The sequence below is a fragment of the Equus caballus genome, chromosome 9 (assembly GCF_041296265.1).
Source record: "Equus caballus isolate H_3958 breed thoroughbred chromosome 9, TB-T2T, whole genome shotgun sequence".
Lineage (NCBI taxonomy): Eukaryota > Metazoa > Chordata > Mammalia > Perissodactyla > Equidae > Equus > Equus caballus.
Window position 1 is genome coordinate 21,677,669 of NC_091692.1, and position 24,375 is coordinate 21,702,043.

The window sequence follows — 24,375 nt, forward strand, 5'->3', positions numbered from 1 at the left end:
AGATCATCCTCATAGTCTTACTCTCATAAGTAAACTGACTATTTTGCCTCGTGCCCTTTATGAATTTTTTTTCTTAATGTCCAATAATTTTACTAGGCTAACTCTCAGAGTTGATCATTCTAGGTATTGCTAAAGGCATGGATCATGTGTAATTTTATTTTTACTCCTTGTACATATAATTTTTGATGATGTGTGGAGAGATTTTAGTTCTGGCAGCTGACATTATCTTCTAGATAATTTCTCTTCTAATCCTCTAGAAAATTTATCTCTGTTACGTCTTATTAATAGAGATTTATCTTTGTTGATGAGAAACTCCAATTCGTTCACTTTTACGCTTCCTACTAGTCTATTAATCATACAATTTATCCATTCTTTTATTGATGGTCATTTACACTGCATTTAATAGTTCACTGTTACAAAAAAAATGCTGCAAAGAACATACTTGTACATATTTCATTGTTCACACATGCAAGCATTTCTCTAGGGAATATATCTACGTCCAAAAAGTGCTGGATTACCAAATATGTGCATCTTCACCTTTACCAGATATTGCCTAATTGCTCTCACAAATGGTTGTAATAATTTATAATTCCGCCAGCAGTGTCAGAGAATTCTCATTTTTTCACACCCTTGACTTACTATTAAGGTTTCCATTTTTGTCAATCTGATGAATGTGACATATTATCTTGTCTTAATTTGCATTTCCCTGACGATTAGTGAAGTTTTGTTCTGTCTCTTCATATTCTTTTCCCATTTTTCTATTGGTTGTTGTCCTTTCTTATTGATTTTAATTCTTTGTATATTCTAGAAACGAATACTTTTAAAGTTGTATACTTTGTAAATATATTTTCCAAGTTTGTGTCTTACCTTCAATTTGCTTAAAGATATACAAAAGCTTTTAAATTGTAACGTCATCAAATTTATCAAGTTTTTCCATTATCTGCGGTTTTCAAAAATTTTACAAAAACTGACCACCAAAGTCATGAATATATGCTCCTATATTTTTTTTTTATCAAAGTATAGTATTTTGGCTTTCACATTTACATATTTACTCACCTCGAGTTTATTTCTGTGTATAATGCCAGCTAATAATTTAACTTTTTTGCACGTGGATAGTCAATTGCTCCAGCACCACAAATTCACATTTACAAAGGCTCCCTGTCTGTTCAATTACGTTCAAAACCAGCTGAGTATTAAGGCATTTCACAATATCTTTAACTATATCCTTGGGGCTTCTCTCTCACCAGGCCCTTCCACAGTAGCATCATTTTCTTGTCAAACCAGACTACTGATTGCACTTACTCTTCTTGAAATATACCAGCTATGGTCTTGTTCTCTCTACAGTCATGCTCTCTTCCTGTCTTATTTCCTTACTAAATCGCAAACATCTTGTGTAAAAGACATTGTCCAATTCATCTCTGCATTCTCCATACTTAGCATTGATTGAGTAGATTTCCAAATACTCTTCAATTTTGCTCTGAATTTAATTTGGCCCTTACGGTGGGACCTTCCACCTAGGACAAGCCATTCCTATACTCATAGGTTTCCACACACAGAAGAAGGTTCCTGACGTTTACCTACTTTCCCACCAAAATATACCTAGTGATTCTAAATCTCTTAAAATTTTAAACAGAACTCTCAAAATACTTTTAACGAATAGGCACCAAAATCATCACTTCTGCCCCTGTTTGTGGGACACACAAGTCTGCGGTGGCGCTGACAGTGAAGTCAGCAGGCATGATTTGCAGGCTTGGCCTGGACTTCGCGCTTTGCAGTTGCCGGGAGTCGGCCCCTCCTTGCCCAGCTCCGAGACGAGGCGGTGCGCCCGCGAACGTGTCCACATCCATCACCCCGCCCTTCCCCGGCGCTTCCTTTCCTCCAGACGCCTCCACTCTGCAAATAAACAGCAGGATGTGGAAATCACCTCCGAGGTCACGGCTCTCCTTATAGCGAAGCTCAAGAGTCAAACTCGGCTGTCAGCATTCCCACATAAGGCTCCGGCCTTTTAAGCAGGAGCTACAGGTGGCGCAGGGCTGCCAGGCGACTTGGAGATCTCTGGCCAGCCTCCCCCGCTGCCAGGTCGTCAGATTCGCTGAGGCCGAGACCCAGAGGTGCCCCTTCGAGAGCCTGGGGTGGGCGCCCCAGCTTGGTGTTGGGTTGCTGAGGGGCACACCGCTGTAACAGTCGAAAGGGCAGCGGCATCCGGAGCCTCCGCAGGAGCCGCGCCCCGCTCCCCGCGGCCGCCTCGCGCCGGGACTGCGTTTCCCAGAGGCCCCCGCGGCGGAGCGCCGCCCCCGCTCGACGCCACCGGGCGGCCCCCAGGCCCCGGCAGACCTGCAGCCCGGCCGCTCGCGGAGTCTTTGAAAGGCAGCGGGAGGCGGCGGCGCGATGGCGAGCCTTGGCCGCCTGCTCTGCGTGCTGGGCCTGTTCCTGTGCGGGGCGGCGAGCTTCAGGCTGTCGGCTCCTCGCGCCGGCACCTCGGAGAAGCCCATCATCGGTAAGCAGGCGGGCAGGGGCGGGGCCGGGGCTGCAGCCAGCGCATCCTGCCTTGGAGAAGCCCAGGTTCACGATTGCGAAGTGCGCCTTCCCTTACAGCACAAGAGCCAAGCCAAGACACCATCTAGATCGTGCTGAGATAAGCTAATACCTCGGTGATTTCCTCAAACTGATTTTGCTCATCAAGGTGGAAGAGCGGAGGATGCGCCGTGAAGAATCCTGCGCGTTGCTTTCTTCTTTGTACCTAGCTGGGAATTTCTGCTAATTAAACAAATTCTATACATGCATTATATTTACTAGAATTTCACTGGCCGAGGCCTTCTTTCAAGACAATGCATTATACTTATAAAAATCTAATTGAGTAAATAATCTAGAAATTGTGATATTCCTTCGACTTTGCCATCTTCACCATTGAAGGGCAGTGGTGGCTAGTATGATCTTAATGTCAGTTCTCTTTGTTAAAGTGAAGCATGTAATTTTTCGTTTTCAACTCATTTATGTTTTAAAAAGACAGTAAAATCAGTTTGCATTGCCAGAACGGACGTTTGAGACAGGGCGGGGGTGGGGGGAAGCAACCCAGGAGAAATGAGGCCTAATATAAAATTTGCCAAAAGTAATTTATGTGCAGACAATTAAGATTGGCTTCATTTTAGCTGTCGTATTATGCCGTTCATACTGTTTTTTCCCCCCATGAAGATGAGCAGTGTATTCTGTAATTAGAAAGTAGATGAACATTTTTTCGTGTATATTGGTAGTGCCCAGTTTTCAAATGCTTTGTGTATCAATGTTTGGAACTTGGTGTGCCTTATTTTATAGCCGTTTGAAATGGTTGGTTAGATTCTCCGAGGAGAATTAACTCAAAGTATAATTCTGTGTAGTGTGTTGGGAATTCTAGGTGCAGGGAGGAGGAACAAAGGAAAGAAGAGGGAGAATTCTTTTCTGTTTCCTTGAAACGGTGGTAGTCCAGGGTCAAGTATAGAAAAAGTGAGTATGCTTTTGATCACCCTGATCAATTACCACCGAGTAGTTCACTCAGCACCTACTAGGTGCAAAGCATTGAGTTAGGAAGTGCAAAGGGTTTGAAGACAAGGAGGCCACAAAGTTGTGAGATGGCCTTAAAATAAGCGTGGAATTTTGTCACATTTTGAGGGGGTGGGGAATAGAGCCTGAACTCTTTTCCTAGGATGGGAAAAGTGAATAAGTGTGCGGCGGGAGGAGGGGAGAAGTTGGTGGAACTTCCCTCCTCTAGTGTACTTTTCTCCTTTCCAGTCCCTTGTGCTCACATATCCCCAGCCCTCCTTTGTGGCACCTCACCTTTGCACGCCCTGTACCACTCCATTTCCTGTGACACTCGCTAATTCTTTCCCTACCTGATTTCATTTTCCTCGATGAAGAGGATCTTACCTATCTGCGAGGTGAAAAACAGTCTGACTGAGAATATATAACTGTTTACTGGGGGGCTTTGGGGAGAAGAAGAAGAAAAAGAAAAGAAAAAAGATTGGCAACAAATGTTAGCTCAGGTGCCAATCTTTAAAAAAAAAAGTCTGAGTAAATTTCAGCATTTAGCATGTTAACTGAGAGCCTGTTAAATGCCAGTTAGCATAAGAAACTGAAACTACAGAAGTGATTGAGATCTACAGCTCTTCCTGTCAGGTGGCCTACGGGAACATTGAAAGTCTTCACGATGGTGAAGCAGTGAATGATCCAAGCACAGGTACTATCCGGACAGACATCTTTGGATGGATACTGGATGCCAGTACTGTGCAACGGCTGAGGTTTCAGTGTAACAGGCAGCCAGAGAGGTAGGTGGGGCAGAACATGCAGGGTCTAGGTGCTTAAGCAAGGAGCTACCCCTGCTGATTTTTCGCCTCTCTGATCTTATTTCCTGTTGGTCCTTCCCTTGCTCACACAGGGCTCTAGTGATGTGGACGCTTTGCAGTGTGACAGGTACACATTTGACTCAGGGCCTTTGCCCCTGCTGTTGCTTCTTCGTCTTGCTCCAGGTATCTGCTTCTAGCTTACTCCCTCACCTCTCTGAAGGCCTGGCTCAAATGCCATGTTCTACCCTCTCAGGGAGGACTCACCTGGCCACCATATTTAAGGGACTCTGTTCCCCCCTATAGATATGGAACCCCCCCCACCCCCCAAATACACACCTTCTTCCTCTGCTTTACCTTTTCTTCGTGGCACTTGCCGCCAGCCTTCACACTACATGTTTTACCTTTTTGTCTTGCTTATTGTTTGTCCTCGCTCTTCTCCCTTCCACACGCTAGAATTAAGGCCCACAAGGCAGGGTTTTTGTTGGTTTTGTTTACTCGTGTGTCCTCAGCACCTAGGTCAGTGTCTGGTACATAGTATGATTCAGTAATGTATCCTGAAATGAATGAGTGGTAATATGATCAGCTTTCTTAGCCTGTGGAGAACTGGTGGAGTTGGTGGGGGTTGTTTAAGAAAGAATGTGGCGAGATATTTCAAGAGGCTGTTATAATAGTCTTGGGGGAGGGGAGGCAAGATGGTGGTTGCTTGGATTAAGGTCTTATTGATGATGTCGGAGAGATGTGGGTGGAAGATATTTCCACTCTTTTGCTTTGTTGTCAAGGAAACAATGTGTCTTTGCGTGTGTGTGGGGAAGGAGAGGCCTCCTTCTAGAGATAAGGGTCTGTGCTCTGAGGTCCATTCTACGGTGCGTGAAGGAGGCAGGTGCTATTGTAAACCTGCTTTGGGGCTTCTCTGGCCTCCCTGATGAGGCAAGAGAGGGCAGCCTTCTTAACACTCACATCAGCCTCCATTACTCCTTTCCCAAAGTCTATGGATGTACTTGCAGGAGAAGCTTCATGTTTAGTTCTGTGAATTAAATGAATACAGTAGTGACATTTTTACTGTGATGTGTTTCAGTTTTAGAGCAGCAAAAGAGGAAATTGCTTGAAACTAAAGCTTTTTTTTTTCTTTTTGTAATTTAGGAATATTAATGCAAAAATGCCGTGATAAGGACATGAAAAAGCTGGGGAAATATTATATTGCTGCATCCTATGTAAAGTATCTGGAGTCTGCAGGTGCAAGAGTTGTACCAATAAGGTATGATTCCACATTTTTTACACTGAATAAATAGAAACTGCTGTTTTGGCGCTAAAATTAATGCTTTCTCTTTTATGATTGTGTCCTTTAAATGTGGTAATATTGCACCTGATTTTTGCCACAAATCTCATGCTTAGAGTCTCTCATTAAATTGTTTTAAGCATGAAGCTGTGTGTATCTATAACATCATTAGAGGTGTGCCATGTGTGTTAGATGGAGAATGAACTGATGGTTTCCTTTACCCCAGGGTGGGTGGTCCTTCTCAGATATCCTGAAAGTAATGGTTCTACAACTTACCCAGCTTCGTTCCATGATATTAGGAAACGGGAACACTTAGGGAATGAAGGAGATTGCTAGCAGATGGCTTAAAATACCTTCACACGCTACTTTAAAAGTCTGTAAATGACTAATGCAGCAGTTTTGCTGCAGTATAAATTGCAAGTATTGCAGTTTTAAAGGAGGTGCATTATTTTTGTGATGTAATGGCCTAGTAAGAATAAAACGATTCGTGTCATATTTTGAGTTGGAAAGAGTTGAATTTTTTTAACAAACAAAACCTTACAAGTATTTATAATACCTTGCCACCCCAAATTAGGTTGTTTTCGAATCTCCCAGCACCCCCATCTAATCCATTATAAGAGATTTCACACACAAAACACAGTTGTTTGCTCCAAGCAACCTGTTTTTGTAAATAATTCTGCATTAAAAACTATAACAAAGTACTGTTCAAATAGAACATTAAGAATCAAAATGCAAATATTACAATTTAGAGAATTGTACCACAAAATGGTTTTATGTTTAGCTTCATAAGGATTGTCTTCTTGCTTGATCTTTTACATTTAACTGTCGCTACCCCAAGATGAGCATTTGCTTTTGAAGTCAGTCTTTAATTTTTTTAGTAGCAGATCTAATTTTTCAAATGAAATCTTATTTGAACCCAAATAGCACCAGAGTTTTAGAACTGAGGAAGAGGCTCCAGAGAATCTTCAGGAAAAAATGGTAAAGTTTTGATTATGGAAGCTTTTCCTGCCAGCTGTTCTTTAAGGATATTAGTGCCAAAAACATGGATGGGAGGAAGGAGAGGCGAGAGGCAGGTGGACCAGTTCAGAGACTGATGCAAGAGGCCAGGTGTGAAGTGATGAGGGCTGGGCTTAGAGCTGTGTGGTTGTAGAACTGATAGGTAAACGTTCTTTAAAAAAATCAGCTAGACTCAGTGACTAATAGAATGAAAGGGCAGCGGGAGGATTAGACGAGAATGACAGAAGTTTTGAAACTGGGGAAATCTTGAAACTGGATGATTCACAGAATCCTGGTATTTATGACAGAGACACTGAAAATGTGACTGTCAGCATACATCTTTACTTCCAGCTTGAGTTCTCAAAGTTCATTTTAAGGAATATTGCTTGGAATTAGAATGATAGGATCCTATAAAAACAATGTAATGTGTGGCAGCTAAATTCCCAGGGTGACTTGCAAAGGATGGATTACCTAATGTAGAATGATGTGATCACACCAATAATGTTGGGTTCATTTCTGAATTTTAGATGCTAGGGGCCAACTTCTGCAGTTTAGAGGGGAAAAGGTGGAGGATGGGAGACCTAGGCAAAATTCTGGAATGGGTAAAGAAACCTTCTTTCTGCTGCCGTCTCTCTCAGGTGCCTCGTGCTCTCAGGTCATCATACATTCCCCCTGTGGGACTAGTGGAACCCACAGAGGGTGCCCCTCCTGAGAGGGGCATGCTGCAGCCCATGGGCTGCTTTTATCTTAAAAATGTGTTTCATTCGCTCAGTGTTTTAAAACATTTCTAAACATTTACAAATCATAAAAGTGGACATTTACAAATCATTTACAAAAATATTTTCAAATCATAAAAACATCTACTCCATAAAAGTCTGAATTTCTGGCTTCTTTTTTTGTTTTGAAGACAATTATCTGGAGCTTATTTTAAATGGAGCAAGTGCCCTCCATTGGCAACAATGCCTGTCACCCCTTTTGATGCTGCTGAAGCTGTGTCATTTGCATCATTACCAGGCTTAAGCTGTTTTCTATTAGTTAAAGAGAGAGTGAACTATTTCTCCTGCCCTATTGAGAGGGTCTTTTGCTTCGAGAAAGTCTGACAACATGCAGATCACATCTGTGTTCAAAGAATGTGACCTGGGCTGTTTTCCCTGCCAGGCCTCTGAGGCACTCGTCCCCCCACAACACTTAAACCCCTTAATAGTGATAAGCAGGGCCCAAAAATTCAGTTATGGACAACGTGGGAACCATTTATTTAGAACTAAGGAAACGACTGAAACTAACCTGCAAGGCTAGCTGGTAGGAGTCTCTGGAATGCAGCTGAGTGATCTAAATCCACTCTGGTTCCTGATGGTGGTGGTTGCCCACCCTGGCTTAAATATCCATGGGGAAGATTCTGGGTCCTGACTCGTTCCCTTTTTGGTTGACACAATCTAGGGAGATTGAATTAGCAGAATACTGGGAACGTGGACTCACATTTGGTCTCCCTGTCACTTCCCAATCCTCCATTTAAGATGGCGGTAAGCACCGTTTCAGTATCACCCACTGCTTTGTGGCTCTCTGCCAGAAGGAGGATTATTATGAACTTCTGAACAGACCTGGACTTGCACAGGTCATTTGGACGTAGAGAAGAGGGGTTTGCTGGCAAAGCACAACCAAGTTCTAGGCATCAAATGTGTCTACTTAATAATGGGAGATGTGTTGTAATTCACCCTAAAACTTTTCCCTGAGGCAGAGATGGACTGTAGCTGACATTTGATCATAAACCTGTTTCTTCTCTGGCAGGTCAGGAGGGCATTAGACATTGTTATTCTCTTAGAGAACCAGAAGACTGCTAAAAAGGAAAGTTCTTGCAAGAATTTCCTAAAGTTCTCTTTAGGAAATGCTCTCTTCCCGTGTTCTTGCATTTTCTTGCACTTTAGAAAGAGCAAATCCATCAGACTGTGACTTAATTAAATGTGGCCACTTGTCATAGATTAATCTCGTTGGTTTTCTCTGGAGAAGGGAATAAAATGGTTAATAACTTGTTGGTTGTTAGGAGGCCCTTACGGGCTGTTTGATGAAGGGGGCTTCAGTGCTTCAGGGTAATTACCTGGGCAGATCAGGCCAGTCTCCAGTGATCTGCATGTAGTCTCTCCCTGGATCTGAACTCTTCTGACTTTTGAATATACAGGAGTCCCCAGACCTCTGCCATTGTTGGTGGGGGTGGGATGAAGCAGGGACCTGGTGTTATATATACACTCATGCATCGCTTAGCAATGGGGGTCCATTCTGGGAAATGTGTCATTAGGTGATGTTATAGTTGTGCGAACATCACAGAGTGTACTTGTACAAACCCAGATGGTATAGCCTACTACACACCTAAGCTACGTGGTACTGATCTCGTGGGATCACTATATGCAGTCCATCGTTGACTGAAATGTTGTCATGCGGTGCGTGACTGTGGTTTTTAGCTGCCAGAGCAGACTGTAGTTAAGATAGGCATGTTAATTAATCTTTTTATTTAATCTTTACATAAAACTACTGAATATCTTACATTTTTTTGATAGTTCTTGGCTAGCAGAGATATTACTGGTGTCCAAATCTCATGGTCTTTAAGGTTTTGCATATTAATACATACTTAACAATATTAAATTACCTTAGACCACAGAAAAATGTGTTTACTAGTCTGATTAGCAAAAGAAGGATATAATTATTTGCCTTACATGTAGTTTGAAAAAATGCCTTTAGGAAGGTAGAGAGGTAGTATTTTCTAGGATTTAAGAATTATTTTTTGTCTGGCTGTTTAAAATTAATGTGGTGACTACATTTAGAAGCTTACTTTTTTTCTTAAGTTTTGGAGATGGATGTTTTGTAATTCTTTGTATTTTTTCAGGCTTGATCTTACATCTAAAGAATATGAAAAGCTTTTCCATTCAATTAATGGGTAAGTTGGCTGCAGGGGTTTGATACAGTGTATGAGGTCTGTGTAGTCTGCTTCTGCAAAAAAAGTACACATAAATATTATGGGTGTTTCTATGTAACTTTCTTATCGTGGTGTAACATTAGTTTTCTTAGTTATTTTATAGAAATTATTTTGTTGAGAGATACAAAAGTCCTGCAGAGAGGAGAAGACAAGTTAAGAAATAAATGTTACCATAGTGGACAAATGTAATTTTTTTTTGTATGTAGCATAATCTTTGTTCTTTTAATGCTTGTCTTAAGTGCTTTGGAGCCACTTTGAATGGCATGGTATACTGCTTGCTTAGTGGGTTTATGAGTCCTGAGTCTGAGGATATTAATCAGTTATCTTTCAGCAGTAATTTGAATAGAACTCGGAAAAAAGTTTCTATCCTCTGGCTTAACCACAAAAGATGTGATTGGTTAGCTCACAGAAAAAAACTTTTAATCATAGGAAAAAATATTCAGTGTTACTCCTAATTAAAGGAAAGCTAATTAGAGCAATTGAAAACCATTTTTTAACCATCAACTTGGCAAAAATCAGAAAATTTGCTGTACTCTATGGTGAAGGTGTGAGGGAACATGTATTCTCATACTTTATTTATGGGAATGTAAGTTAAATAGTCTTTTTGGGGACAGTTTTGCAGTATCTGTTGAAATTTAAAATGTACATACCTTTGACCCAAGAAATCCTTCAGAAGGAATTTTATTTTACAAATATACTTCCCCCAAGGTGAAGACTTGGGCCCAAACATATGCATTGTAGTATTATCTGGAATAACCCCAATTTAGAAGCCACCCAATAGTCCATCAATTGGGAATTGGTTAAGTAAATAGACTCTATGTGTATAATAGAGTATTATGCGTGGGTTAAAAAATGAGGATATCTGTAGATGCTGCTTTGGATCACCCTTGTTATGTGAACAGTGTGATATTGTTTTTATTTTATTTATTTATTTTTTATTGAGGAAGATTAGCCCTGAGCTAACATCTGCTGCCAATCCTCCTCTTTTTGCTGAGGGAGACTGGCCCTGAGCTTACATCCGTGCCCATCTTCCTCTACTTTATATGTGGGACGCCTGCCACAGCATGGCTTGCCAAGCAGTGCCATGTCCGCACCCAGGATCCAAACCGGCGAACCCCAGGCTGCCGAAGTGGAACGTGCGCACTTAACCGCTGCGCCACCGGGCTGGCCCCTGAACAGTGTGATATTGTTATGTGAAAAAAGTGAGGCACATAATGGTGTGACTAGTTTATTCCCATTGACTTTTGTTTTTAAGGTAGGGTGAGGAGATCTGCATATCTATCAGGTCAGCACAACAGACTTCAGCGCTGCTTGTTTCTGAGTGGGAGTGGAGTGGAGGAAGTCTATTTAGCATAAAGGTTTTCTTTTTTTACTTTTTCAAACTGCATTCATTTATTATTTTTTTTTAAACTTTGTTCATAACAGTCATTTGCCTTTAGTTCAGTTTGGGTCAGTAAGTACTTACTGGAAAATCAGTTCAATTTCGTAAAACATTTACAATGCCTGTTCCGTGCAGTGTACTTTGGCATGGGCAAAGATAAAGAAGACCAAGCCATGCTGTGGCAGGTGTCCCATGCATAAAGCAGAGGAAGATGGGTAGAGATGCTAGTTCAGGGCCAGTCTTCCTCAGTAAAAAGAGGAGGATTGGCAGTAATTAGCTCAGGGCTAATCTTCCTGGAAAAAAAAAGAAGCTGAAGACCAGACTAGAATATATGGTAGAACCTCAAAAATATATACCAGAAAATGAGCAGTACTCTAATGCAACTTCAAAAATGCCTTTGTTGAGCCCCTATTATATATATGTGTGTGTGTATACATATACAATGTATATATGTACACAACACATATACATACATATACAACATATATATACACACAACATATATATACATATACAACATATATACACAAATATATATACAATATATATATACAATGTATAATATACATATACAACATATATATACATATACAACATATATGCACACACATATACAACATATATATATATAACTATATATATATATAACTATATATATATATATATGTTGAGCTGTGTTGTGCTCCGCTGTTCTGTGAGGAACACAGATACAGAGGCAGAGCCTTGCTTTAAGGGAGTTTGTCAACTGGGAAGGACAGTCAAGATTTACTTTATGAAAGGACTTTCGGGTTAAACATATCAAATTTGAGCCGAGGCAGCTTTTTAAATACTGAGTTAGTGAAAAGGGAGAATGCTAAGCAGTCTTCATGAAGCCACTCTTAGTTGTGGGGTGTCCTGCATCGTTTTGTGGCAGATGGTCTACCTCAGAGGCTATACGTTTTCTTCTAGACTGCCATCTTACTTACAGCAGAAAGTACTCAGCTTTGTCTCTCCCCGCCAGTGCCGAGCCTGGCTCACGCAAGAAGCAGTATATGTTTGTTGAATGAACAACTTGCTGCTTATGTAATAGGGAAAAAGTTGTTTTCAAAGAAAAAGATCATTTCTTTTTTGTGAGGGGAGAGGTTGAAATACACCCTGTTTGATGTTGTTTCAGCATCCTTTTTCCTGGAGGAGGTGCTGACCTCAAGAAGTCAGGTTATGCTAAAGTGGCCAAAATATTTTACGACTTTTCCATACAGGTAAATATCAATGATTCCAGATGGACTTTTGGCATTTGCATGAGGATAATTCTTTTTTAAGCATATGGTAGTACTTCCTTCACAATTACGCTGGCCTCAACACCTCTTAATTTTGAGGTGCCCGCTTTCAGCAGCCAGTAGCGACTCTCCCCCATTTTGTTTGCTTCCTTTAGTTCTGAGCTCCCGGGAACCGTCAGAGCCCTGCTGACTGGCCTTCTCTATTCCCGCTCATTAATGTGAACAGATCCTCAGGGTGGCTTAGTAAGCTGTTTTGATGATGTATGGTACATTGTCCATATGTTATTTATTCTTATCTCCTCTTGAAAGCTGCTCTTCATCCCAACTCACTCAGTCCCATCTGGCCTTTCTTCGCAGTCACTTTAGACTCCACATTCAGTTACTACCAGAGCCTCTTGACTCCTTTGTGATGTCTCACACTGGGCCTGCCTTTGTACCATAGCTCAGATCCTTACCATTTCTCTCCTTAACTATGAACGGCGATTTTCTAGTTAATCTCACTGGCCCTAGGATCTCCCTGCCCCATAAAAAACTTCCCTAAAGAACTCCTTTTAGCATATGAGATACTTGTTTGCAATAGTCTTTGGGTCAATACATACAGTGTGTCCACAGCCCCCCTTTTCCAGCCTTTCCTTATGGAAGTCACTGAAGCCAGGTTGGTATTCCCAGCATATATGCTGTGTCCTCCTACTTGTAAATCCATTTAGTCTGTTTCTTTCTACTCCTTCCTCAACTTATGTCTTAGCCATCTTTCAAGACTAAGATGCTATTCCTCTTCTCTAGAGGTTTCTCTGCCTACTTCAGCTGGAATGGCATCTGACTCCCGCTTAACTTTTAGAGTACTTTGTTGTAGAATTGTTCAAACATTTATTTAGCTCCGCTTCTGTAATATGACAGCGTCCATGACCTTAAGGGTCTTGTATTTCAGAGGACCTACTATCTTGAGGTTAGCTGTTCATGTCTCATCAGATTTCATGGTTTTGACACCCTTTGAGCCATTCCTCATTTCATATCATATACTACCATGTACTTAACTTGGTGCATGCTCAGTGGATATTTTGTTTAAAAAATCTAGTGAAAAAATTGAAATTTTATAGTGTGAGTGATTTAAAATGCATTTGAGAAATATCTATGTCCTTATAAAGTGCTTACTCTTCCTTTTGCATACAGACTCATGTAACCAGCTTGCTCAATTAAAAAAAAAAGGAGCCACCCAACCCAGAAGACCCAAAGATCTATTTTTTAAATGTAATTAGCTCCTTAAGGATGTCAAAGCAAAGGAATAAAATTTAGCAGCCTTGAATTTCTTATTTCGCTACAGCCTCTGGACTCCACAGAGCCCTCCCTGAAGAGCCGTTCAGTTCCACTCTGTGTCCTTTGCTCTGCTGGAGTGTGTGGAGGATCCACAAAAAAGAAAGATATGGTCCCAGCAAATGGGGACTTAACATTTAGTTGAGAAATTAAATGTGGTACATATGACAACAGAACAGTAATCCCTCTTTTGTATTTATTATAAGTACATTCAGTAAGACCCTTCAACTTAACATAGATGGTTCTAACGTCTAAAAATAAAATTTGCCACACCTGTGCATAAAGTGTTAAAATCCTTTTGAAATATAAAGTATAGGAATTAATGTAACTCTATATTTTTCTCAGTGAGGAACAGAAAAAAAAAGCCCCAGATTTTCTCCTTTGAAATTACTTACTGTTAGGTTATATTTTACAGTCTATGCAGGAAAACTGCCACTTTTAGAGAAGTTACACAGCTCGTTTTTGTAACTATCAGCACATATGGGTTTAATCTTCAGTTAACCAGAAAATTCAGTTGCTAGAATACTTTTCCCCAGTCATGCTAATTGTTATGACTCCCTTTGAAGAAACCCAATACATTTGTACTTTTTTAGTTGACAGCTTTTACTCTGTGCAAAGTTATTTTACTTTTGCCTAGCTGCTTCCACGCTGACCGTTCTTTCCTTCCCGATCATGGCTGTTTTACCTAATGTACATGTGGTTGGCTGAAGGTGGTATAATGTAGCTCTTACTATAAATTCTGAGATGATGGAGGAAGAACTTCAGAGTGTCTTCAGAATTAGACAATCATCCACAGCAAGCAGATTTGTAGAATATGTAGCTAGGCATCTATCTGTCCTTATTTTTGATATTCACAGTCCCTAATTATTACTTGTGTAGTGTGGTAGTTGACTGGCAGATGCCCGTCTCTTTCCCAGGGCAGTTGAGGCCTGATAATTTTGTTGATTAAAACTGGATTATTATGTGGGAGCTTGGTCTGAAGAGAGAATAAGTGATAGCCTACTTATGGATCCTGGAAAATTCTTCAGAGATCTGTGTATAACTCAGGTGCCTGCCTTGTAATGACAAGCCAAATGTCTAAGTTTTGTTTTGAAAAGTTTGAATAAGCTGTTTTCTCTTTCACTCTGCAAAGAGTTTTAATGCTGGAGACTACTTTCCTGTGTGGGGCACATGCCTTGGATTTGAAGAGCTTTCATATCTGGTTAGTAACAAGTCCTTATTAACTTCCACAAATACTGATGGATGTGCACTGCCGCTGAACTTCACTAATGGTGAGAATTCTCTTTTCGACCCTTTTAAAAATATTAACTGGGCAGGATTAATGAGTAGCAAATATAACATTCAAAACTACTGATAACATTTATTAATTTTTAAATTATTTACACAGGCTGAAGATGTGAATGATCACTTTTGTACTGAGTTAGGAAGATGGCTTAAGGAATTTTGAGTTTTGATAATTTACTGCTTCTAGTGATGTTAGGACCTTGCATGATTAAGACCTCTAAAATTGGACCTGGTCTTGAGTCCTAGCTTTGTCACTTTTGCCTTGGGGAATCATGTAACCTCTCTGAGCTTTCATTTCCTGATTTGTAAAAGGGTTTGTCTCTTAGGGTTGTTTGTGAGATTAAATAAGATGATGTTTTCCAGGTACTGTACTAAGCACTTTAAGTACAACTCTCATAAATTTCAGCTCTTGTTGTTACAGTACAGTGTTTTTCCCTTGGCCATATACTCTGTTTCAGCCACAGCTGGGGTGTACGGCTATTCACTTCTGGCACTAACCACCTGGAGTTAGTGCAGACTCCACAAGTTAAAGGTCGTCTCCCCAACTAGACGACCCTTATTTCAGATATCAGCCACAAGTCACATCCCTGGGCCACCTCCACTTCTCACCAACGAGCCACAAATTTGGAGATTTCCCCTGACCCCCTCAGGTTCAATGATTCACTCAAATGACTCACAGAACTGATACTGTGTTTGCCTTAACAGTTTTATTCTAAAGGATACACACAAGATGAGGTCTGGGAGGGAATGCAGAGCTTCCATGCCGTCTCGTTGTTGAGTCAGGGCCTGTCACCCTCCTGGCAGATTAATGCGTTCACCAACCTGGAAGCTCTAATGAGCTTTGCTTTCCAGAGGTTTTATTGTCAGTTCGTTGTGAAAGCACAATTGATTAAATCATTGGCCATGTGATTGAACTCAGTTTCCAGTCTCCCTCCCATCCCTGGAGGTCAGGCTGGCTCAAAATCCTAACCTACTCCAATCATGTGGTTAGTCTTTCTGGTGACCAGCCTCATCCTGAAGCTATCTGGGGTCCTCAGTCACCTCAGTAGCATTACACAGACACTCCAACACTCAGGAAATTTCAAGGATTTTAGAATCTCCTTGTCAGGAACCCAGAACAAAGACCAGACAAATTCCTTATCATACCACTCTTTCTAAATAGGTAATGATTCTGGTAGGTCACTTGATTTCTGAATCCTAAGATGAATGCTGCGAACTATTTCTGTTCTCATAAGGATTTTGGATGGAAGGTAGTAGTTATTATACATAGAACCTGTAGGATGTTCTATGCTTTTGAAAGCTCTTTCTTACATTATCTCACTTAATGATTGTAAGGACCCTGTGGGAAGTGAATGTATTAGGTCAGTCTGTTTTGGTTGTATGTGGTAAAACCCAGTTTATACAAAAAAGGAATAAAATCCATTGAAGTAGGGTACTTCAGTGAATTTTCATTATCTAAGGCACGGAGATTCTCATGGAAGCCATTAGCATCCTGAGTGAGAGGTCTTGTTTAGGGACAGCTGGTGTCAGGGCCTTGAACACCATCAGGATATTTTTATCCCTTTGCTATATTTGAATCTATGTGTCAGAATTCAGAGCCTTCAGTGAGGTATATTGCTTTTTTCAGTCTATTTACTGAGTAGAAATTTCTTGGCCTGGTTAATGTTCTTTTCTACATTGTTGATATTTTTCACCTTTTAAGTCCCAGATACCTTTGAAAATATGTTGAAAGATCTGGATCCTCTCTTGAGAAAACAAATATATACACATGTGGAAAATTTTACCTGTTTTTTTAGCCCTGTCTAGGGAACTCAAGTTGAAACACTCTGCTTACTCTATGGCTAGCCTGCTAATTATCCTATCAGAAGAATTTTAGAATATAGAAGAAAAGTACTTAAAGATGGAGCATATTTGGATTTGAATATTAAACTCATTTTGTGCCTGACTGGAATACTTCTGTGGAAATGATGTGTTTTGTTTATCATTTAGTCATCTTGATTGTGTCTTAATAATGGCCTTTCTTTGGCTATAGATCAGTGACTTCAGTGGATTTTATTTTTTCTGTGTTTAAATTATTTCCTTTATGCTTAAATTATTTCAGGTACATTGCAAAGCAGAATGTTCCGGAATTTTCCTTCTGACCTATTGCTGTCATTATCAGTAGAACCTTTGACTGCAAATTTCCACAAGTGGAGCCTGTCCATGAAGGTATCACATTAATTACATAATGAAATTAATGCATATAGATTAACCAGAGAAGTAATAATTTTGTTTTATTTTTATACTCCAGAATTTTACAACGAATGAAAAGTTAAAGAAGTTTTTCAACGTGTTATCTACAAATACAGATGGCAAGACTGAGTTTATTTCAACAATGGAAGGTATATATCACAGCCCATGTGCACTTTATTTCACTGAGTATATTTATTAATTTTGATTTTATAGTTCTCTTTCCTACAAATAAAATCATATTACTTTGGAGCCTGAAGATGGAAGTTAGGATATTTTTGGAGACAGGAGACGTGTTTTGTCCATGTTCCAAATCAGTGTGGTTTACCTGGGTCATTTTCTAGAATGGGGTGATGAAAGAGGAAAAGTATAGAGTAAAGGGAGAATGGATGAAGAAATAAATGGAGAAAGTAACTTCTGTTTCTAGCAATATTTTCAGATTAAGTACCTTGACAAGATGTTCCTCTAGACAACAACAAAACATGTGACTGACATACAGGAAAACATCTTCCTAAATACATTGATGCAGTGGCAGTAAAGACACTCAGGCCATAAACTCCAGAAGTTAAGTGGAGTATTTAAACCAGCTTTATTATTGAATCAGAAGAACTTGAGACAAAGCTCAGGACCCCCGACATGGAGAGTACCCCAGGGAGCAAGACCTGAAAAGCTAGACCCTCAAAGAATCCTGCCTGCACAACTGCAAGGAGAATTGCCCCTCTTGAACCTTGGCACTAAGAGTGTGGGGGTGGGAAATAAGCCTTGAGTATTCATAGTGACAGCCTGGTCTAGTGTGGCTTGCATTATACTAACTGGGAAGTTCAACAAATCTTGTTTGAAGTCAGAAATCTTGTTTAAAGTTGACTCAGACTGATAGTGCCCCAGTGTGCATGGTAAAATCAAACAGAAATAATATTCTCGGGAGAAAACTACATTTATCTCAGACTTCAAGGAATTTCCATAGTACGAGGTTTTAAGGAAAATGAGCAAGTCATAGCCAAGAAATCACTAATGCACAAAGAGCAAAGTACCATGAATGGGAACTTGCAGAAACAATAGGCAGTCTTTGAGTTGGTGAGGTTGCTTAGTGCTACTCGAGAGGCCAGGGTACTGGAGCGGAATAAACTGGAATAAAGTGGAAGTGGAAATAGTTCATGTTATTCAAAGATTGGCCATATCACTGGCTCACTTGTTGGGAGAGGTCAGACATCTATGGGTTTAGAAACAGTATCTGGCGAATTCTGGGGAAGGCTGATCAACCCAGACTGATGTAAACTTACCATCTGAGCTCATCATCTTCCCTGTAACCGTGTCTCCCATCCTCTATTTTTCACTTCAGTCGATAGCATCGCCGTTCACTATTTCATCCAAAGTTAGGAACCTGAGAGCTCTCCTTGACTTCCTGCCCTCATTCTCCACATGTAAAAAATTCCTGCCTTTCTACTTCCCAAATCCTTCTTGAATATGTCACCTCCTCTCCATCTGGCCTACCCCCGTCCTGCTTCAGCATTGACCACCTCCACCTGGCGTGCCTCAGTATCCTCCTAACTGTTCCATAAATCCGCCTTCCAGCCAGCCACTGACGAGTCTTCCGAGAAACCAAACTGATCATATTGCTTGAGGAAAGCTCCTCAGTGCCTCTTCAGCACTTGGAGGGTCAAGTTGGGATTTACCAGGTCATTTTCTCCATGATCTCTCCCTTCGTTCTCTGCCTTCATTCCTGTGTGTCTTTAGTCCACCCAGCCCTCCACATAGCAGTGTTTCTTGCCCTTGTGCTTTTTCTTAATGTTCTTTCTTCTCCTCCAAAAAGCTTTCCTTCCTCCCCACTCCCTTCTGCTGATGAACTCTTAGCTGTCTTTATTTTAAAGACTCAGGTGAGTGGTCATCCCCTAGGGACCAGCCCTGCCCATTATCCTTCCTCCCACATCCTCACTGTTCCTCCTTTATACTTGCTCTCTGCTACCTAGGGTGTCTCTGTGTGCGTCATTTGCTCATGCTCTGTCTTTCCTCCTAGATTAAGAGCTCACTGAGAGCTGGACCTGTGTCTTACTCTTCTTTATGTTTCCAGGACTTTGTGTAAACCTCAGTAGATGTGGAGTGAATAACTAATCGCTTAAATGAACGAGTGTTGGGTTGGCAGTTAGGGAATCAGTTCCATGTTGGTTGTCCTCCTGGCTATATCATCTTACTGGGCTCTTTTGAACATTTTATCTTCTGAAAATTTTCTGACACCTGCTACATGGCAACACTTGAGATGCTCTTATTTGCAAATTTTTTTGTACTCTTGATACCTTTGTTCTAAATTAGTGAAACAGGGCATGCTTCCTACAATTGTCAGGAAGCTGCACTGATCTTTTAGCAGTGCAGTTTACTAAGGGATAGTAAATCTCGCTTGTTTCTGAATGTCAGTGTCTATCTCTCTCTGTCTGTTCATTTATCTATCTATCTGTTAAATCCTTGTTATAGTTGATCACTTAAGGCATTTTTTATCCTAAATAATACTTTTCATATCTCAAAGAAGTATATTAGATTTGGCTCTCAATTAACTATGTGTAACAGTTAATTTCGTAGTCATCCAGCTTGTGGGGTTCCTGCCAGTAGCTTCACGTGTGGTTCCAGACACAAGAGAAGGAAAGTGCAAAGTCACAAGGAGGCCGGGAGAGGGCCGATGGGGAGGGACGGAGTAGAGTGATGAGAGCTTCTTGCTGTCAGGTTTGTCCCTCTTATGAACCCCAAGAAGGCCAGGATAAAATTTGTTTCCTTCTTGTGACATGATCTCTAGTGGCAGAGCCTTGTGGGATGTGAGAAGACAGTGCTCTTTCCCCTAGATATCTCTGCTTTCAGCTAGTTCTCTTCATTTCTCCAAGTACTTTCCCATGGTAGTTAGGGTTATCATTTCAAAACAAAAATAATAGAGGGAAGATTTTTTTTTTAATTAAAATGAAGAAAGTCTTATGTAAAGAAGAAAAGAGATGAGTATATAAATTTTTCAGGAGGTACATATTATACATATTCTTGTTTTTAAAAAAATTATGGAATTTAAAAAATGTATATATAAGGAAAGAGAGTAGTATAATGAACCTCCAGGTACCTGGCTCTAAGCTTCAACAGCTGTCAATACGTATGTGGCCATTCTTGTTTCACATTGACCTTCTCCCCATACTAGATTATTTTTTGAAGTGAATCCTAGGGACCCTATCATTTTTTTTATGTATAAAGATATTTAAGAGTTCTAAAAACAATTAAAATATATTACCCAAAATCTTTCATACTAAGTTTAAACTTTTAGAAACTATTCTAAAAATTGCCACCAGGAAGTCGTGAACCATTCTGCAGACTGAGCGAGACACAATTTAGGCTGAGACAAACTGGGTTACATAAAAGGACACCAAAAGTGCTAGCACAGTTCATTCTTATATGAATAAATCATTATAGGGGGGATGAAAACGTGGTATGAAATGAGGCGAAAGAGACCCATCATGGAAGAAACTTGTGTCGCTAATCAATGTGCACTTGACTATTGAACTGGGTTACATTCAAAGGCTCAACGATTTTCCTCTACTCTGATTATCTAGTAAGGTGAATCATTACAAACTGTAAAAGGTTGAAAATCAGTGAAATACTGTCTTGTGAGTTTTCACATTGACTGTGAACTAAAATTCTTTATTTTCTGTCTGAGAGAATGTGTGCAATTTTACTTTTCTGACATTCTAAGTTATAAAATAATGTTTTACACAGGATATGAAACGTAACTTAATTGTAAGTACTGTCGTAGGCTATTTTTAGTACCTACTACTTCCTCGTTTGTGTTCTTCATGCAGGATACAAGTATCCAGTGTATGGTGTCCAGTGGCATCCAGAGAAGGGACCTTATGAGTGGAAGATAGAGAAAGGCATTTCTCACTCGCCTAATGCTGTGAAAGCTGCATTTTACTTAGCAGAGTTCTTTGCTGCTGAAGGTAATATATGGGTATATAATTTTATCACTCTAGCGTAGTTTTGAAGGAAATTGCCCTTATTTGAACTTTTGTATACTCTTTTGCTCTATAAATGTTCTATAGGTCTAACTTTTAAAAAAAGTTACATCATGTGAAAGCCCTGAAATTCAGATATTAGGAATTAAAATAAACCCAGGACAAATTATTTCAGTTAGGATTTTACACTCTAAAGTGGGCTGAATTCTTGAAAAATAACATAAGGATTGGTCTTGTTTTTTCTTTCTTTCTTGAATATTTCTTTTTAGATTCTCGCCCATTGCTCTTCTTTTTTAGGAATGATGCTTTAATTATAGCATTCTCTGAGAATTAGATGTTCTTATGTAAATTGAGTATATACTCACCAGTGTGTGGTTTTAAGGCCGCCTGTCTGTAGGCATTGGCACATTGAAGAAAGTTAATAAGCTTTGCATGCTTTTTTTATGTAGAAGATACAGACAGTTTCATGCTATGTAATGACTCTGAGAGGCGAGGCCGTTTGAAAACTTCAGCAAGCCTTGTTTGCATTCTCTCTGCAAGCTTGCCCCAAATTCTTATCAACCCTCCTGCCCACACTTGCGAGTAAAGTACTCCCTCCTGAGTTCTCTCGGAATTGTGCTCAGTTGAATGGGTCGTTTCATGACAAAAACCCCAAATTAAAAGAAAAAAGTTCTCCCATGTGCAGTATGAGTCCCAAGAAGCATTTTCTTGTCGTGTGTGTAGGAGTCAATGAGAACAGCACTAGGCAGAGCAAAGTTCCTTGCAGTATTATCACAGGGCAAGGTTACTTATTTGGTCTTTATTTTGCGATAGCCTTTATAAATACCATAAAAGCCTGTATTTACTTTATTTTGATTGTAGGGTAAAGTGTGAGCCTTCAGTCCCTCATGTCCAGACTCTAGCCATGCCAACCTCTTTGTGCCTCCTTGTTTTTCTTGTTTCTGCCTTAGCTGTGGAAAATGCCTCACTTCTCCATCTGCCTCAGCTTTGCCAGTTTCTCCATCTTCTTTACTCTTGAAACATCTAATGAAGATAGACTGTAAAAACGTTACAGCATACGATTCGTGTGGTGACTAGACTAGACTTCTTGAGCGTTAGGACCTTGTCTGGTTTACATTTCCATCCTCAGGCCCTCCCTCAAGTCTTGTACGCAGTAGGCACTTAGTAAGTGTTTGAATGAATGGTGGTGCGAGCACCCATGGGATCCGTGCAGGGCGGATAAAGCTGCTGTGTCAGCTGGTAACTTCTCTAAATCAAGCGCTGCTTGATTTGGGGGAAGTTTTGTAGGGCATGTCTCCTTTTTGGTGGTATTTTCCCACTTAATGCTGATTATAGAAAGAAATGTTACAAAGTAGGCTTTTGAAAATTTTATCCTCCTTTTACAGATGAACGCTTCTTTTTTTTCTTGCAGCTCGGAAAAACAACCATCATTTTGAATCTGATGTTGAAGAGGATAAAGCGCTGATTTATCAGTTCCGTCCAGTTTATACTGGAAATATTTCTATGTTTCAGCAAGCTTATATATTTGACTGAAAGCCTTCAATGTATTACCAGAGGAATTTTGAATAATTCCGTGATTAAACTGTTCTAATAACTTGCCTCTCATGGCGATAACAGAAAGCCGCAGAGATTCCTTTTCTGTGATGTTACTGGCTCTGATCTTCATTCGTTACATTTGACTATATAACATTTGGTAATTAACCAATGAGACAGGTAAATAATCATAGTGTGTTTTGTGGAAAAGCTTTGTTTATTCTGAAGATTAGAACAAAATAAACTTACTGAAAATACAAATATTTTAGTTTTTCTAATTGATTGGTTCTAGGAATAAACACCACCCCCTGCCCATCCACCCCATCCTCGCTAAAGACTCTTTTTAAATCCTCCCTCTAGTTCACTGTGATGTGTCCCTCTGTCCAAGGACGCTCAGGAGTATGTACTGTGTGTATGTGTGTGTGTGTCTTTCCTTTCTGCTGTTTTAGCTCCACAGTTCAAGTGCACATCTCCTGGAAGCAGAGTCTGTGTCACAAGCTTTTTATCTCCCACAATGTCCAGCACAGTAGCCCCTCCATAAGTACTTGTGACTATTTGTGAATGAATTTTTTTTCCCCATGGAAAATAATTTGAAGGCTGTCATCCATTTATTTGGGTACATTGTAATATATTTCTCAGTCTATGCTTCCTTCTTCCACCCGCCACCATCCCACGTACCCTCACAAACTCTGAAATTTACGAATTCCTCGAGGACAACCAAGTGGCTAGAAGAGAAGTTTTTGAACTCTTTCTGATAGACAGGGTTTGTGCATCTGTTCTTCTTAGCCCTCTAGAGCTGCTGCTAGAGAAGTGGAAACACAGGAAACAGAGTGATTGGGCAAGATGTTGGAGGAGATTATGAATGATTTTATGTGCAGAAAGATAAGAACAATGATCTGAAGATACTGAGATAAATCATAAGCTTTGGGCAATAAGGCCAAACAGAACATAGAAACTGGAAGGGACGAACACGTTTAGTCAGCTAGAGAGGATTTTAATGGAAGTGTGGCAGATTTAGTGAAGATTCTCTGTTAAGTCTTATTGTCAATGTCCCATTCCTGGTTCATTTTGTGTTTCTCACAACTAGAAAAAGGGAGTAACCCTGTTATTACTCATACTGTCAGGGCTCTTCCCACCTCGTTTGTAGTGAAATATAGATCTGCTTGTCTCTGAAGTTCCCTAATAATACTTCATCCTGACTGTATCGTTACTCATGATGCTGTATCATCCATCCTTCTGCCCATGAGTACTGGCTTCTAATTGCCCCCAGAGGTTCTCACTGCTTCATTGATGATGACCACAAATGCAAGAAAATGTGAACCATCATTTGTTTTCTTCTCATGCCATTTTTCATTTTTCCAATCATGTCTTTTTTTGAAGTTTTATGCTGGGATTACTTTATTCCAAGAATGGACTCTCTTTCAGAGTTGACCACACCCCTGTCTTCCACATACCACCACCTGCAGGAAGGCTATGGAAGGGCCCTGAGGACAAGTGAGAAGAGCAGTCCCATTCAGGCAAGGAATGTGTAGGAGGAGATAGGCGGCCAGTCCTGGAGGACTGCCTGACACATCAGGTGGCGCCTGTGGAAGGTGTGGAGAGACCACCTTGGGCACCACTGGCTGGAGACATGGAGGCTAAAAGATGGGTGTTGCCACCCCAGCACCTTTGCATGTTGTAAATCAGAGGTGATACTATGTTGGAAGATGGATGAGTGAGAGTCAATCATGGTCCCACATGTGTGGCTCAAGCCGGAAGGTCAGCAGTAGATCTCCAGTCATGCAGATCCCTGAACTTGTCCTGTGCCCAACGTGAGAGTCACTTAAAATCAGCACGTCAACACCATTCTGGCCA

The 24,375-nt window shown here is 40.4% G+C and overlaps 1 protein-coding gene across 4 annotated transcripts; it reads left to right on the plus strand.

The window, feature by feature from the left end:
* The first annotated feature begins 1,771 nt into the window (after positions 1-1,771).
* GGH (gamma-glutamyl hydrolase) lies at positions 1,772-22,782 on the plus strand. Of its 4 annotated transcripts, XM_070221496.1 has the most exons (11): positions 2,582-3,480; positions 4,150-4,298; positions 4,409-4,499; positions 5,457-5,571; positions 9,464-9,514; positions 12,088-12,172; positions 14,634-14,772; positions 16,887-16,993; positions 17,076-17,166; positions 20,836-20,973; positions 22,400-22,782. In XM_070221496.1, the coding sequence occupies exons 4-11, from the start codon at positions 5,465-5,467 to the stop codon at positions 22,519-22,521; spliced, it is 840 nt and encodes a 279-aa protein (XP_070077597.1). In that variant the 5' UTR covers positions 2,582-3,480; positions 4,150-4,298; positions 4,409-4,499; positions 5,457-5,464; the 3' UTR covers positions 22,522-22,782. The 4 variants fall into 4 exon arrangements, with proteins under 4 accessions (XP_001495890.1, XP_070077598.1, XP_005613149.1 ...); XM_005613092.4 differs by lacking the exon at positions 4,409-4,499 and having other exon boundaries at positions 2,569-3,480; XM_001495840.6 differs by lacking the exons at positions 2,582-3,480; positions 4,150-4,298; positions 4,409-4,499 and adding an exon at positions 1,772-2,497.
* The last annotated feature ends 1,593 nt before the right edge of the window (positions 22,783-24,375 follow it).

Coding starts and splice junctions, on each gene's coding strand:
- GGH (XM_001495840.6), top strand. CDS start 2,389: ATGGCGAGCCTTGGCCGCCTGCTCTGCGTGCTGGGCCTGTTCCTGTGC. Junction 2,498..5,456: donor CTCGGAGAAGCCCATCATCG/GTAAGCAGGCGG, acceptor TTTGTAATTTAG/GAATATTAATGCAAAAATGC. Junction 12,173..14,633: donor TTTACGACTTTTCCATACAG/GTAAATATCAAT, acceptor CACTCTGCAAAG/AGTTTTAATGCTGGAGACTA.